Source organism: Hippopotamus amphibius, chromosome 1 (genome assembly GCF_030028045.1).
Source record: "Hippopotamus amphibius kiboko isolate mHipAmp2 chromosome 1, mHipAmp2.hap2, whole genome shotgun sequence".
In the NCBI taxonomy this organism is placed as follows: Eukaryota; Metazoa; Chordata; class Mammalia; order Artiodactyla; family Hippopotamidae; genus Hippopotamus; species Hippopotamus amphibius.
In genome coordinates this window covers 18,166,895-18,182,581 of record NC_080186.1, presented here as the reverse complement: position 1 = coordinate 18,182,581, position 15,687 = coordinate 18,166,895, and the positions used below count along the sequence as shown (strand labels likewise).

The following is a 15,687-nucleotide window of genomic DNA, read 5'->3' as shown; positions in this document are numbered from 1 at the left end:
GGGTTGGGGGACCCTGGCTATCCTCCCCCTCTAATAAGGAAGTTGGTGAAGACAATCTGGACTTAGTGATTTACCCTGGCCTGAGTCTGCTTTCATCTAGCACGAGAGATAGAAGCCCAGGCACTGGACACCAGTTCACAACCACTTTCCCTGCATTTGACCCCCGGTTCCATTACTTGTGTGCTTGTAACCTTGGGTAAGTTCCTTGCTGCTCCTCGTCTTAGTTTGCTATTCTACAAAATGGGGATGCTAACAGTACCCATCTTTGAGAGCATTCTATGAGGTACTGTATGTAATGGGCTTAGAAAAGTACCTACACTAAGTAAACCTGACAACTTATATCATTGTTTACATTTTTATTTCATATCCTGGGAAACCCACCCCATCTCAAGCCCGCGTCTCAGAAACAATGGTGGTGACGGACTGAGCGGACGGATTCACGTACTACCCTTTCAATATGAATATTTTCATGTGTTCACCAGATATCTCCTCAGGAGTTTTAAACCTCTTATAGGTTTGTGGACCCTTTGGGAATCTGACGACAACTACAGACCCCTGTATATCTAATCAGTCCACACCTTTCTCTGAAAATTGCCCCTATAGGTGCCCTGTAGTCTCTGTTTGTACTCCGGGTGTGGGCGGCCCCCACAGCTCACAGGGAGCCTGGCCCACCCTAGCGGACAGTCAGGGTTACTGCGCCCAGCCTTCCGGCTGTGCAGGCTGTGCGCTACTCCCCTCTAGGGGGCGCCATGATGTAGACGGCAATTCACGGTCAAGCGGGCAACAGGGAGGTCTGTGAGCTTCTAACGCAGGCTGAGGCCAACTCCCTCTCAAAGAATCTCCGCTGGTGGCTGGAACTGAGGATATGCAAACAAAGACCATTTGGCCCTGAAGCGTAACTGCCTTTGGCTCTTGGGTACTTTCCAGTTCCTGGGGGAACTTTGGATCGGAAACATCTTGCACAACTTGCGGCCACAGGATCATACAGCTCTCCGTCTAGCAAAGGGTTTAGGTGGGTCTTTACACACAGGGAGTGAGGGGGAAGCAGGGAAACAAAGTGAGACATGATGGAGAAGCACAGGGGCACCAAAAAGAAAGGCACCAAACCATCTATCTCAGGGCATCAGGGGAGGCTTCCTGAGGCAGTGACATCTGTAACATCTGAGTTATGAGAATGAATAGGTCTCCAGGCGAAGAAGCTCAAAGAGTAATGCAGGCAGAAAGAACAGCCTATGCACAAGCAGAGAGGTGGCTTCAGGAAGTGGGCTGAGGTTGGTTTTCTTCTCCTGAGAGAGAGAGGATTGGAGAAGTAGTTGGGGCTAGGTGGGGAAGGGGCTTTTGGCCATGCAAAGGAGCACGGGCTTGATCCTAAGCAGGAGGTGGAGCCCCTCTTTGCACCTACTTCCCTCGGCAATCCGCATTTTCACTTCTTCTGGTCTCTAGTCATCTTGCCCATGACATGAAACATGAATTCTCCACTCCCTGGCAGTGAGCCTAGAGCCTACTGCCAGAAGGTAGATCATGGATCAGTGGATGAAGCAAGGATTTTGACTTCAAATAAGCCTGGATTCTAAACCTACCCCTGCCACTCATTGGTCATGTAACTTTAAGCATCAGTAAAATGGGAGTAATAACACCTACTTGATTGAACAAATATTTATTGCATGCCTACCAGGTGTGGGAAGGGACAATAACTAACATGTACTGAGCTAGGACATATACTATATGCCAGGCAGTATTGCTAAACTCTGTGCATCCAATATCTCATTGGATGTCACAATGAGATATTGGATGCACAGCCTATTAATCATTTCTATGAAGGAGACACCATTATTCCCCCATTTTGCAGATGAGGAAACTGAGGCTTACAGAGATTAAGCTATTTACCCAAGGTTGATGGCAAAGCCAGGATTCAAACCCAGGCGGTCTGGCTCCAAAGCCTGGGCACATAACCTGTTTCCCTACAAAGCCCTAATCAGGACAAAGAAGCTCCTACACTCACAGAACTTGCAGTCTAATGGAGAGAGCAAAAAATAAACAAATAAGAAAAGCAGCATGTGGAAAGGTGCAAATATTAAAAGGTGCTCAATAAGAAACAGAGCAGGGTAAGTGTGATTGAGAGTGTAGGGGAGAGGCAGGTGACTGCAGTTTTAAATGGATGGTCAGGTGGTGGCAGTTGAGCTAAAACTTGAAAAAAAGTGAGGGAGTTGGCCATGAGGATATCCAGGGGAAGAGCATTCTAGGCAGGTACAGCAGGCAGTACAAAGGACTTGTGGCAGGAGTGTGCCTAGTGCATTCAAGGAAGAAGGAAGCCTGTGTGACTGGAGCAGAGGTGGGAACATGGGAAAGAGTGGATGAGCTCAGAGAGACACAGATTATGCAAGACTTGAGGGCCATGCAAGGACTTGGCTTTTAGTCTGGGTGAAATGAGGAACCACTGGAGGGTTTTGAAGTGTGAAACTACACAATCTGACATGACATTTTAAAGGCTCACTTGCTGCTCTGTTGAGACTAGCCTGTAGAGGAGCAAGGGAAGAAGCAGAGAAACCAATCAGAAGGTTTCGAAGGAATGCAGGCAAGAGACGATGTGGCTTGGATCATGATGGGGTGGTGGAATCTGGACCTATTTGGGGGGAAGAGCCAACAGATCTCCTGCTGTGGGAAAGGAAGTTTGGGAAGGGAAATCAGGAGCTCAGCTTTGGACATATTAAGTTCAAGACGCGCTATTAGATTTCCTGGTGGAAGTGTCAAGGAGGTGGTTGGATACGGGAGTCTGGAGTTCAGGGGAGAGGTCCAGGCTGGAGTTATAAGCTTGGAATCATCAGGATCTAAGTGGTATATAAAGTCATGGGACTGGATGAAACCATCAAGGAAGTGAGCATGGAGACAGGGGGGTAGAAGACCAATGACTGGGTCCTCAGTGTTAAGAAATCAGAAAGAACAGGAAGAACCAGAAAGGGAGATCAAAAAGGAGCTGTCAGTGAGAGGGGAAGAAAATCAAGATAGTGTGGTGTCCTGGGGGCCAAGCGAAGAAAGTGTAGCATGGAGGAAGCTGCTGGGAGGCCAAGTGTGGTAAGAACTGAGCAGTGATTATTGGGTTCAGGACTGTGGTGGGCTCTGGTGAGAGCAGTTTCAGTGGTTAGTGGGAGCAAAGGTAGTTCAAGGGATCAGAGGTAGTTTAAGAGAATATTAGAGTACAGGCATGGCCTCCTTCCTAAATGCCTACTGCTCTGCCCAGTGCCTCCTTGGAGTGGCCTCCAGGGCCACTTTGAGCTCATATCTCACCCTCCCCACTGCTCAATCCCAGCAACATCCTGGATTCTCCTCTTGACAGATGGCAATTTGCCCATGACCCAAAATTAAGCACAATAATCCAATGATGCTGGTGGACAATTGTCCAAGCAGCTGCTCCTGACTCTATACTACTGGTTGCAGGCAGAAATAAAAAGAAGTTGAGTCCTTCCCATCAGGAAGCACCCACGAGCCTCCTAGAGAGCTTCCTCCACAAGAGAGCAGACAGCAGTATCAAGCAGGATCAGCAGTATTTCGTCTTATGGAACTGAAAACCACAGCCACAGAAAGATAGAGAAAATGAAAAAGCAGAGGACTTTGTACCAGATGAAGGGACAGGATAAAACCCCAGAAAAACAACTAAATGAAGAGCACATAGGCACCCTTACAGAAAAAGAATTCAGAATAATGATGGTGACGATGATCCAGGACTTTGAAAAAAGACTGGATGCAAAGATCAAAAAGTTTACCAAAGACCTAGAAGAATTAAAGAGCAAACAAGCAGAGATATGCAACACAATAACTAAAATGAAAAATACACTAGAAGGAACCAATAGCAGATTAACTGAGGCAGAAGGGCGACTAAGTGACCTGGAAGACAGAATGGTGATTATCACTGATGTGGAAAAGAATAAAGAAAAAAGAATGAAAAGAACTGAAGACAGCCTAAGAGGCCTCTGGGACAATGTTAAATGCACCAACATTCACATTATAGGGGTCCCAGAAGGTGGAGAGAGAGAGAAAGGACCTGAGAAAATACTGGAAGAGATTATAGTTGAAAACTTCCCTAACATGGAAAAGGAAACAGCTACCCAAGTTCAGGAAGCGCAGAAAGTCCCAGGCAAGATAAACCCAAGGAGAAACATGCCAAGACATGTAGAGTCAAACTGACAAAAAATTAAAGACAGAAAAATGTTATTAAAAGCAACAAGGGAAAAATGACAAATAACATACAAGGGAACTCCCAGAAGGTTAACAGCTGATTTCTCAGCAGAAACTCTGCAAGCCAGAAGGGAGTGGCATGATATATTTCAAGTGATGAAAGGGAAGAAACTACAACCAAGAATACTCTACCCAGCAAGGATCTCATTCAGATTCGATGGAGAAATCAAAAGCTTTACAGACAAGCAACAGCTAAGAGAATTCAGCACCACCAAACCAGCCCTACAACAAATGCTAAAGGAACTTCTCTAAGCGGGAAACATAAGAGAAGAAAAGGACCTACAAAAACAACAACAAAACAATTAAGAAAATGGTAGTAGGAACATACATATTGATAATTACCTTGAATGTAAATGGACTAAATGCACCAACCAAAAGACACAGACTGGCTGAATGGATACGAAAACAAGACCCATACATATGCTGTCTCCAAGAGACCCACTTCAGACCTAGGCACACATACAGATGGAAAGTGAGGGGATGGAAAAAGATATTCCATGCAAATGGAAATCAAAAGAAAGCTGGAGTAGCAATACTCATATCAGATAAAAGAGACTTTAAAATAAAAAATGTTACAAGAGACAAGAAAGGACACTACATACAGATCCAGGGATCAATCCAAGAAGAGGAGATAACAGTTACAAATATGTATGCACCCAATATAGGAACACCTCAATACGTAAGGCAAATGCTAACAACTATGAAAGAGGAAATGCAAGGCAGAAATAGAGACACAGATGTAGAGAACAAACACATGGACACCAAGTGGGGAAAGCAGTGAGAGTTGGGGGGGAATAAATTGGGAGATTGGGATACCAAATTGTGCACTCTAAATATATGCTGTTTATTGTCTGTTAACTGTATCTCAATAAAAAAATAAAAAATAAAAAAACAAAAAATAAAAATACAAAAGAAAAAATTATAATAGTAACATCAAAGATATCTGATCACAGTTACCATAACAAACATATAATGAAAAAGTTTGAAATATTAAAAAAAAAAAGAAAGAGAAGTTATCTTAAGAAGTTCTATTTAAGTTAGGAAGCTAAAAGAGAATATTTGCGTTAGGTACATCAAACACCAGGATTCTTACATTTTTCTTCTCTATTTTAATCCAATATAAACATAATCTTGGGTATGACATGATGTCAAACATCTATAGGTTACTTAAAGATCACCCCAAACCTGGAAATTTAGGGACAATTTCAGCATAATTGAATTGTTCACATAATATCTAAATAAAAGCAAAATGTTATTTTACTGAAAAGAAAAACATCCGAAGAAAGGAATTGGATACTGTGAATATAGTGGCAACTTTTCAATGACTTCTGTTGCAAAGGGGAGCCAAGAAATGGGGCAGTAGCTGGAGGGAGAAGTTAGAATTCAAGAGAAATTGTTTTATTATGGGAGACGTTACAGCATGTGTCCACACTGATGGAAATGGACCTTTCTGTACTGTCTTTCTTCCCTGTCTTTGCTTGTTCTGTCCCAACTCCCTCAAACCCTTCAGAGCTCAGCTCAGGTGCTCTTCTTCTCTGAAGCTGCCCCAGCTTCCCTGAGCCAGACACCGAAAGACTCTTTTCCCCTCCTCACCCTTAATCCCCATAGCAGCTCGTTGAGGGCATTTGTAATTTGCGTTGTGTGATTATTTGAGTACAAGTTCCCTGACAACTGCTCCATATCTTGCCCATCTTTGCATCCAAAGCCTCCCCACTCCTCATTTTCCACTCAGGAATACACCTAGAACTGCTTGATAAACGTTTATTAAGTGAACAAGTGAAGTCCAGGGAACCAGTCTGGTTCGGGGACCTAGAAACAGTGATTTTATAGGTAGTGTGTCTCAAACTCTTCTCTTGAAATAGCCTTAGTAAAATGAATGTTCACATAAGATGCTCTGGAGAAATAACTAGAAGCAACTGGAAAGTTCCTTGAAGGCATGTTTTCTCTGAAAATTCCTAAAAATGTTGTAACCTACCCTGATATAGCTCTGGGTTTATCTTATTTCCAAATAATACTGTAATTTACTTACCATTTATTATTCACTTTCTCCCAAAAGTCTTGAAATAAAACTTACGCTTCAGAAAGTGGCCTACCCTCAGCAGTATGTGTCGCTTGGTTTGGGTATCTGATAGAGGATTTGACATTGAAGTAGTTGCTTTACAAAATAGTAAGTAACTTGTTAGCCTGCAAGCTATTATGATAGTATTCTACCTCTGGTGGGTGGCGTGTTTTAATTATAGGAGAGAGTATATGGAACACGTACATCTACTTATAAGAGGCAATATTTTCTAGTTAAGTAGCATAGTTTGGTGCTTAATAATAAAACAAAAACAAACGCTTTGGAATCATGCAGACCTGGGTTGGACTCTTGGTTATATTATTCATTCTGGACTTTACACAAATTAACCCCTCTAAGCCTTGGTTCTCCCACCTGTAACACGGAGATGGGAAGAATAATGTTCCCCGACTCCTTGGGTTGTTGTGGGTATTGAGTGAGCTATTGCTTATATAGTCCTTGGCACTGTGACTAGTACATAGTAAGTGCTCAATAAATAAAGTGGGCCAGAGACCCAGACCAGCAAACAGGTAATTACAGTCTTCAGTGAGAAGTGCTGGGGCAGGGGATACTGGGTCCTGTGGGAGTACCATGAAGGACATTGGGGAAGGCTTCCTGGAGGAACTGACATCTACTTTGAGCAGTCGAAAGGAGGTCAGTGTGTGTTATGAGCAGGAGGAAGAATGATGAGAGAGCTTGGCTCATGGCAGGAAGTGAGGGGTGAGAGATAAGGCGGTAAACAGCAGGAGCAAGAGATCATGCAGGACCAGGTGGCTCTGAAAAAAAGTTTGTCTTTCATCCGGAGAGCAATGGGGGCCACTGAAGACTTCTAAGCAGGGGAGCAACAGATCAGACACGCAAGACTGGGGGCAGAGAGATCGGTGACAAGGTGAGAGGCAGTGTGGCCTGGACTGAGGCTGGCCAGGAGATGGAGAAGGTGGCCATATTTGTGAGACATTTAGGAGGTAGTGATAATGCTTGAGTGGAGGTTGGTGGAGGGAGATGGGAAGGATGATCCCCAGGGCGCGCACAGAGGTGCCTTCCACCAAGACAGAGAAGGAGCTGGGACTAGGGGTGAAGTACCAGGGATGGCCAGTTCAGTTTTGGACATGTAGACTATCTGTGAGATAGTTACATGAAACCATCCCATAAATGGTTAGATACATAGATCTTAAGCCAGAGGAGGTTCCAGGCTGGAGACAGAGCCTTGGAAGGTGTGGCAGGCTCAAATGTGTGTGGCCCCCAAAGAGACCCAGGTCCTAATCTCTGGAACCTGTAAATGTTATCATATATATATATATATATATATATATATATATATCTTTATATATATATATAAAAGGAATTTTGCAGATGTGATTAACTGAAGGATCTTGAGATGGGGAGACTAACCTGGATTATCTGGCTGGGCCAAAAATGTAATCATAAGTGTTCTCATAAGGTGGAGATCAAGGGAGATTTGACCACAGAAAAGAAGGTTATATGACAGAGAAGCAAGATGCCCTTTAAGATGGAGGAACTTGGCCACAAGCCAAAGAATGCAAGGAATGCAGTTCTAGAAGCTGGAAAAGGTGAGGAAGCAGATGCTCCCCTAGAGCCTTTGGAAGGAGTGTGGCCCTGCTGATACCTTGATTTGGGTCTGGTGAAACTCACTTCAGACTTCTGACCTCCTGGACTGTAACACAATAAATATGTGTTGTTTCAAGCCACCAAGTTTGCAGTAATTGGTTACAGAGGAAACAAATACAGAAGTCATCAACATTAATGGTGTAAGGGGAACTGGTGGGGTTGGATGAAGGTGTCTAGGTAGAGTGAGAAGAGCAGAGGTCCAGCATTTAAGATACATGCAGAGGAAGTGCATCTCGGAAAGGGCCCTGAGAAGAGCAACCAGAGAGGGAAGAGGACCATCGAGGAAAATGGTCGTCCCAGGATTCAAGAGAAAGTGTTTCAAAGAGAGAGAGGTTAACAGTGCCAAACGTTCCTAGAAGTCTAGCAAGAAAAGGGCCTGTCTCATTTGAAGAGAAGGAGATCCTAGTTGACCTTGAAATAAGGAGTAGTTTGGGCTGAAAACAGACTAGAGTGGGTTGGAGGGTGACTGAAGGGGTGAACAGAATTGTATTTCACAGCCTATTTGTCCTGTCTCCCCCGCCAGATTGTACACATTTTTCCAACTTTTAATTCTAAGTGGATTTTTATCCTGAACACCATCCCTCATCCACCCAAATATATATGTGGTTCCCAAGCGGCAGAGGTTAATGGGCGGAGAAAAGTGGCAGTCTTTAGCCTAGTGGGGATGGTGAGCGGGGTTGAGAAGTGAAAGGCAGGAGACTGAGCCCAGGAAGAACGAAGGTGTGGGTGAGAGGGCCGGGCTAAGGGGGAGCCAGTTCCTGAGCGCCTATTGGGTACACGCACATGCAAGGCTCCCTCCTCGCAAAATCACAACCGAGTGGGCATTTGACTTCCCATTTTGCAGAGTAGGAGACTGAGGTTCCAAGAAGGGATGCAAGTTTTCTCAAATCACACAGCTACCCAGTGCACCGAGCCACACAGACCCTGGAGGCGGGGCACACGATTAGGGGCTAAGAGAAGGGGCGGTGCGAAAGGGCGGGTGGGCGGCCCTGGCAGCCGGCTGAGCAGAGGCTGAGCGCAAGGAGGGCGGAGCAAGGGAGGGAAGGGGCGACCGGGGCGGAGCGGAGCACCGAGATCACCGCCCCCGACCCTGGGCTTGGGAGAGAGACGAGGGGCGGGGTGAGGGTGAAGCTGAAGGCGTGAGGTCTTGAGGGCTGGGAACTAATGGGTAGCAGAGGAAGACGCAAGGCGCATTAAGGAGTGGTGGGGCGATGGCGCTTCGGCAGGGACGGTGACTTCGGGGGCCTGGGAGCGGGACAAAGGGGCGGAGCCGTGGACGCGCAGACGGGGAGGCGGGGCGGAGGAGTTTTCAGGGAGGGAGGCGAAAGACCCGAAACAGAGGCATGGGGCGGGGCCGCGGAGCCGGACGAGGGGCCGAGGGCGGGGAAGTGAGCCAGGGGCGGAGCTCTCGGGGACTGGGCGGCCAGGGGGCGGGGCCGAGGAGCCCGGCGCGCGCCGGGGCCGGGCGGTCCAGGCTAAGGTGGGGAGAGAGGCTGGAAGGCTGTGGGCGGGGCCGAGATGCGGCCTGGGTGGTAAAGGTCGGGGCTCCCAGGACGTGAGGGTACGCGACTGTGCGGGTTCGAGGCAGCCGGGGGCGGGGCGGGGCGAGGCGGGGCGGGGCGTGCGGAGGCCCGGACGGCGCCCGCGGCGGGCCCAGCGCACTGCAGCGAGCGCCCCCCGGACCCCGCTCCCGCAGCTCCGGCGCCCCTACCTAGCGCCCGCCATGCCCGAGCAGCTCAGCGTTGCCGAGTTCCTGGCAGTCACCGCAGAGGACCTCAGCTCCCCGGCCGGGGCAGCCGCCTTCGCCGCCAAGATGCCCCGGTGCCGGGGGGCGGCGCTGGTGCGCGAGGAGGTGAGGGGGCCGAGGCGGGAGGGGCCTGGGGTCCCGGCGGGCCCTCGCCTTGACCTTCACAGACGTGACCGGAGCTGCGGTGGCCCTTACCGCGCGCCCCAGAAACTCCTCTCTCCCTAGATCTGTGAGAACCGAGTGCATCTCAAACATCTGCGTCCTCACCGTCGAGTGTCTGGGGGAGGGCCTGAGGGACCACTGGGGGGGGCCTCGAGGTCGCCTCGACGACACAGGTCGGGGGACATACCCCCAATGCTCTTGGTGACCTGCTGCCCCGTCTCATGTGGGTTTGCTCAGCGCCTAACTGCATATGTTTGTGTTTTCATTTTGGGAGCCCCACAAGTTCGCCCCCCAAGTCACCCCCTTCCTGGGAAGCAGACCTTCCCGCCTCAGTCCTGAACTTAACTTCTCCCTGGGAACAGGGAGGCCCCCTCCCCCAGACTGCTGGTTCTGAGACTTGGCCCGTGTTTTTGGAATGAATGCGAATGAGAAGCGCCAGGAGCCGGGGTTCACCTTGGCCAGGCTGCTCCCAAGTTTACAGTCTCCTCTTCCCTCCCCTCTCTTCTTTGTCTTTTCCAGCAACGCGTCCCAGGCCTTTTCTTTGGCCCTTGCAGGCTGCCCCACCCCATTCCCCTGCTCACTGGATTTCGTTCCTTTTCTCCAGACCCACTGCACTTTACCGGGCCTCCTCTGCTGGAATATTCTAGGGCAGACACCCTGAGGCTTTGAGCCAAGGGAGAATAATGCGTTTTTGCAGCTCCCTTTCAGAAGATGCCTTGAATTCGGGTGGCATTTTGGACCTCAGCAGCGGCTCTCACCTTCCATCCTTCACCATGAGAATATTGAGCACCTACTGTGTGGCAGATACAAAGATGAATAGTTCATAATACCTTGGGCCAATGTCTTGGGAAATCTCTTCCTCTCCTTTTCCCAGCAGTCTGAACCCCCATCCCAGAATCTGTGTGTATCACTTTGTAGGGGTGACAGAGGACAGTGGAAAGATCATCTGCTTTGGGGGAGGCAGACCTGTGTTCAAATTCTGGCTCTGCAGTTTGCTAGCCGTGTGAGCTTGGGCTCATGACGTGATCTATTTGCGCCCCAGTTTTGACATCTGCAAAATGGGGATAATAATGTTTACCTCACAGGACTATGGTATTACATGAGGCCACGTACGTAAAGCATGCATTTTGATTAATGGAATGATCAGGGGTTAATTGACAGACCTCTTTAGACAGGGATTAGGTCTCTTTTGTCCTCATTTCTCTCACAGAGCCTAGCCTAGTGCTTTGCATATAGTGGGGGTACATGTTTTAATTAAAATAAGAACCTTTGGCTTCCTTCCTTGGGCAGAACCAGTGACTTAGATTCCACTGCCTATGAAAGTAGATTGTATTTTACTGGAGCCTCACAGGGAAACTGCCTCAGAGCCTCATCCTGAGGAGAGAGAGCTTCCTGAGGTTTGTCTTCATTTTGTGACCCAGAAGAGGTCAGTACGGTCAGCATCCTTAGGGCTTTCACAGTTCACACGCCTCTCTGCATTGTTCACTAAGATGTTAGAACAGGATCAGGAGAAAGGGCTGTACTATGAACCCTTCTGCAGGGACAGAAATGCCCATTTATGCCCATGCATCTGGCCTCGCCTGGCTTCGTGTGTGTAAGCACTTGTGTGTTCCTGGGGGAGGGAGCCCTTAGGATGGATCTGGAGGCCACAGCAGGCTCCCATCAGGGCTCAGCTTTGCCCCAGGTTGGCCCAGACAAAACCCAGTCTCCTTTGCCTTTGGGACTTTAGTTTGGTGTACATAAGCGTTCATTTTTGCAATAGAAAGGTTTTTGAAACCCAAATATGGCTTTTCTCTTCAGCATTTCAGTGCCTCAAAAGTTAGAATCTGACCTTTGGATCGGACTTTCCTGAGGTTTCCTGTTTGGCTTTGTGATTGTGTTTATGTTTACATGTAGTTTGATGCTGGCACTCCCCTGGTCTCAGTTTTGGGTATGACTAAGCTGCAGGCTTGAAGCTCCATTTGGCGGAATCAAAATTTGACTGAGTCTCAATCCAAGTCTTCCAGTCCCAGCTGGTTTCCTGAGAGTAACTGGGGACTCTGTCCTGGGACTTGCCTCTTTTATTGCAGTCCTGCTAGGAAGGATCCTGGGCAGGTTACAGGAAACTAAAATGTCAGTGCTGAGGGACCCTTTAAGGTAAAGATCACCTAGGAACTGTCTCATTTAAGATGGGGAAACTGATGTCCAGAGAGTGCTACAGATTTGTCTACGCTCCCACAGCTGGGTAATGGATGAATTGGCATTTCCACCCAAATATTCTACTCCCTGGTCCTATTCCCTTTCCTTTTAAAGTCCCTATGTAATTTCTCCAAACCTCAGTTATTTCACCCTTGAGATGGACCTAATAATCCTTCCTTGTTTACCTCTCTGGGTTGTTAAAGGTTTTTGTTTTTAATTAAAAGCTGTTCAAATATGAGGGAATATTAAGATAGATAATCATTCTATCAACCACCTTCTTCCTGTCTTGGGCCCCTTTACATCCATCATCTCATCGATATTTACAATAACACAGATAAAAATGGGCCCAGGGAGGTTAAGGCAGTTGCCTTGTGCCACATAGTGGGTCTGTTTGACTTTAAGGCCTGTGCTGTGTCAGTTCTCCATGCCATTTCTCTGCTAGGCACCAAGAACATAAATTGCTGCTCAGGTTTGCTGGCTGGTTGGGGAGATGTAGCCTGTCTTAGAGAGAGGCGTGGAACCCCAGGAGTCTGTCCCAAGTACACAGAGAAAGGTATGGTTAGTGCCATAAGAGGTCAGTGGAGCGAGGGAGGGAGAGAGCAGTGAGGACTGGTGCAGTCAGGGAGAGCTTCCTGGAGGAGGTGACACTTCCCAATGGGTTTTGAAGGATGGAAGAACTCCATTAAGTGGAGAGGACAAGTGAGTGCATTTGGAGACAAATGGGAAGAAAGCATATTCAAGAACTAAGCAAGCCACTGTGACAGTGCTGAGAATTCATGCTGTATCACGTGTCTGAAACTACTAGTGAACTTAAATCTCCCAGTGGGTCTTGGATGAAGCAGGCCACCACAAATAGGGGATCTTCAAAGGCTTGTGTTTTATATATATATTTTGAAATTTAATGAAGTTTTAGTTGAACAAAAGACATACTAATTTTTTATTAAAAATTTTAAAGACATAACAGAAAAGACTAAAGTCACCTCTGACCATGTCTCACGATTCCTGTACTCTCCCCAGAGGTAACTGCTGTGGAAATGTGCATGCTTCCAAATATCTGTCCTCAGAGAAAATGCATTATCTGTAGAGGGGTGGTGGTGAAGAGGAATGTTTACCTAAATTGGTATCATGTCTTATAATACATAGTTTTAAATTTCATTGGAGTCAAATTTTTTTCCTTTGTGACTTTAGTGTGTTTGAATCTTATTTTAGAAAGGATTTCATTTTTCATTCTTAATGTTCTTGAGAATTTTACATTCTGCTTCATCATGTGTTGATATTTTTTTACCAAATTAATAGCATTTTTGTTTTACAAAAAATAATACAAATTATGTAACCTTAGAGATTTTTTGTTTGCAAGAAGCAGAAACCCTCTCAAGCTTATGTTGAAGGGAAATTTGTTTTAAGGAATTAGAGGGGCCTCATGGGACTGAAAAGCGGTAGGTAAAAGTAGACCTCACCCGGGCCTCATCAGGGCCTCACTTGAGGCTGGGAAGTTGTCAGGAACAAAGGCAGCTGCTTCGTCATTCCTGCTGTCTCTTGCCTCTGTTTCTTTCTGCACATCTGAACTGTGCTTTTGCTCACTTGTCATCACATAGGCCCCAAAGGGCATCACACAGTCTTCTGGGGAAGTCAGGCATCTTCAGCCCCCACATTCACGTGACCTCACTGGTCCAGCATTTAAAGGCAACCAAGCAAGTCTTGTGTCCCACTTCCAAGTTCCTGGCAGAGAAGTTGATGGCCTGGCCCAGCTTCTGGATTGGTTCCAGAAGCTGGGTCTCCACCCCTGGTTTCATCAGCAGAGGTCGTGGAGGGCTAGACTCAGGCAGGGGAACATGGCCACAGAGACCTACTCTGTGGGAGAGGGCATTTCTTGGAGAAGAGGAGCAGGGCCTGGAAAGTCCCCACACACACCCCCACGTGTCCACGGCCATTTCTCTTCATTTGGCACAATCTAGGCTCCAGGGAGAGGCACTGTGTTCATCCTGTTTTGTGCCTCTGGTTATCCAGATGTAGAGGAACCCCAGTTTGGAAAGCACAGGTGTAGTGGAATTAAAAAGATGGATTGGAGAGCTCTAGGGGTGCAGCATGACTTGGAGGGCCTTGAATGTCACTTAGGCATTTGGGCCTTTTATTGGACAGTGGAGACCAGTGGACCGAATCATGTTGTCTAAGGAATGGATGAGGCCGGCCCTGCTGAGGGACAGAGCAGCCAGCATCATGCATGGGAACCACTCCATGCCAGGCCCTGTATTAGGCACTGGGTAGACACATTGCTTGTTAAAAGAGATGCAGTCCCTGCTCTACTGAGCTTACAGTCTTCTGGGGAAGATAGGCAGTAAACAGGTAAACAAACAAGTCAGTAATTGCACATGTAGTAAGTGTCATGAAGGTTCATCCTCCCTGTCTGGGCGGGCCTGCCTTGAGGTTTCGTCCTGGCCCCTCATCTCTTGGCATGCTAGGCTCTCTCCCCAGGCAAACTCATCCACACCCATGGGTTCAGTCCTCTTCTGTCTTCAGGTGACTCATACATTTGTGCCTTTAGCCCAGACCCTCATGTCCAACTGCTCACTTAGCTGGTTTCACTTGGATATCTCAATGTGTCCAAAGCCACATTCGTGACTTCCCCACCAAGCTGGCCATGCTGGTGTTCCCTTCTTGGAGAGTGTTCCTTCCCTCTCCTCTGTGACACAAGCCAGAAGCTCCACATGCACGCTTCATCACCAAGGGTCATCAGTGTTACCTTCTAAGCATGTCTGCCAACCATCTACTTCTCTACATTGCCAGCTGCCCTAGTCCACGTCACTGTCACCTCTCCCCTGGAACACTGCACTGGCCTCCTAACTTGTCTTTCCACCTTTACTCTAGCTCAGTTCTCCCTAATAGTGCTGTCTCTCTCCTTTGCAGCATACAGCCTACATAAATTTTACATTTATTTGCATAATTACTTTTTTAAAAATCTGATTTCTCACTAGAGTTTGACTGCCATGAGAAAAGAACCTATCTCACCAATTTATCCCTAGTATGTTTTTTAATTTTTATTTTATTTAATTTTTTATTTTTTTATTTTTTTTTCTGAGCTCTTTATTGGAATATAATTGCTTTACACTCTTGTACAGTTTCTGAGGTACACCAAAGTGAAAAATATGGAACGCTTCACGAATTTGTGTGTCATCCTTGCTTAGGGCCATGCTAATCTTCTCTGTGTCGTTCCAATATTTTAGTATATGTGCTGCCGAAGCGAGCACTGTCCATAGTATTTAGCATAGCGCCATAGCAGAAGCCTGGAAATACTGGTGGAATAACAAAAAAATAAAAGAAGAAAGCTGAAAGGCGGTATTAATAGAGAATAATGGTGTGAGGGTGCTCCAGTTGGAGGGAACATCTTAGGCAAAGGCCTTGAGTCAGTAGAGAACCTAAAGTATTTATGACACTGCAAGGAGGCCAGAGGGGCAGAAGCATAGCAATGGCAAATAGAAAAGCGACACCAGATGCATTTGGGAAGGTAGACAGGGGCCAGATCATATTCAAGTTTGTAGGCTCTGATGGCAAGTTTGGATTTTAATTATTTTGCAGGCAAGCAACATGATCCAATTTATATTTTAAAATAATCACATCCTCTGCTGTGTGGAGACGAGATTAGAGAGGTAGGAGATGACCCAAGGAGGCTATTGGCAGTTGTTCA

At 47.0% G+C, this 15,687-nt stretch overlaps 1 protein-coding gene and 1 non-coding gene across 6 annotated transcripts in view; one reads left to right on the top strand and one right to left on the bottom strand.

Annotated features, from left to right (window-relative positions):
- Window positions 1-9,355: 9,355 nt before the first annotated feature.
- The window catches only part of ASAP3 (ArfGAP with SH3 domain, ankyrin repeat and PH domain 3), a 47,209-nt gene continuing 40,877 nt past the window's right edge, over window positions 9,356-15,687 (top strand). For 2 of the 5 annotated variants that reach the window (XM_057699662.1, XM_057699644.1), the window contains exon 1: window positions 9,407-9,770. In XM_057699662.1, the coding sequence (XP_057555645.1) occupies window positions 9,642-9,770 (129 nt within the window). In that variant the 5' untranslated portion in view covers window positions 9,407-9,641. The other 3 variants (XM_057699633.1, XM_057699637.1, XM_057699652.1) reach the window with 3 other exon arrangements.
- Window positions 15,143-15,250, bottom strand: LOC130842626 (U6 spliceosomal RNA). The gene has a single exon (XR_009050497.1). It is a non-coding gene; the product is annotated as a U6 spliceosomal RNA (small nuclear RNA).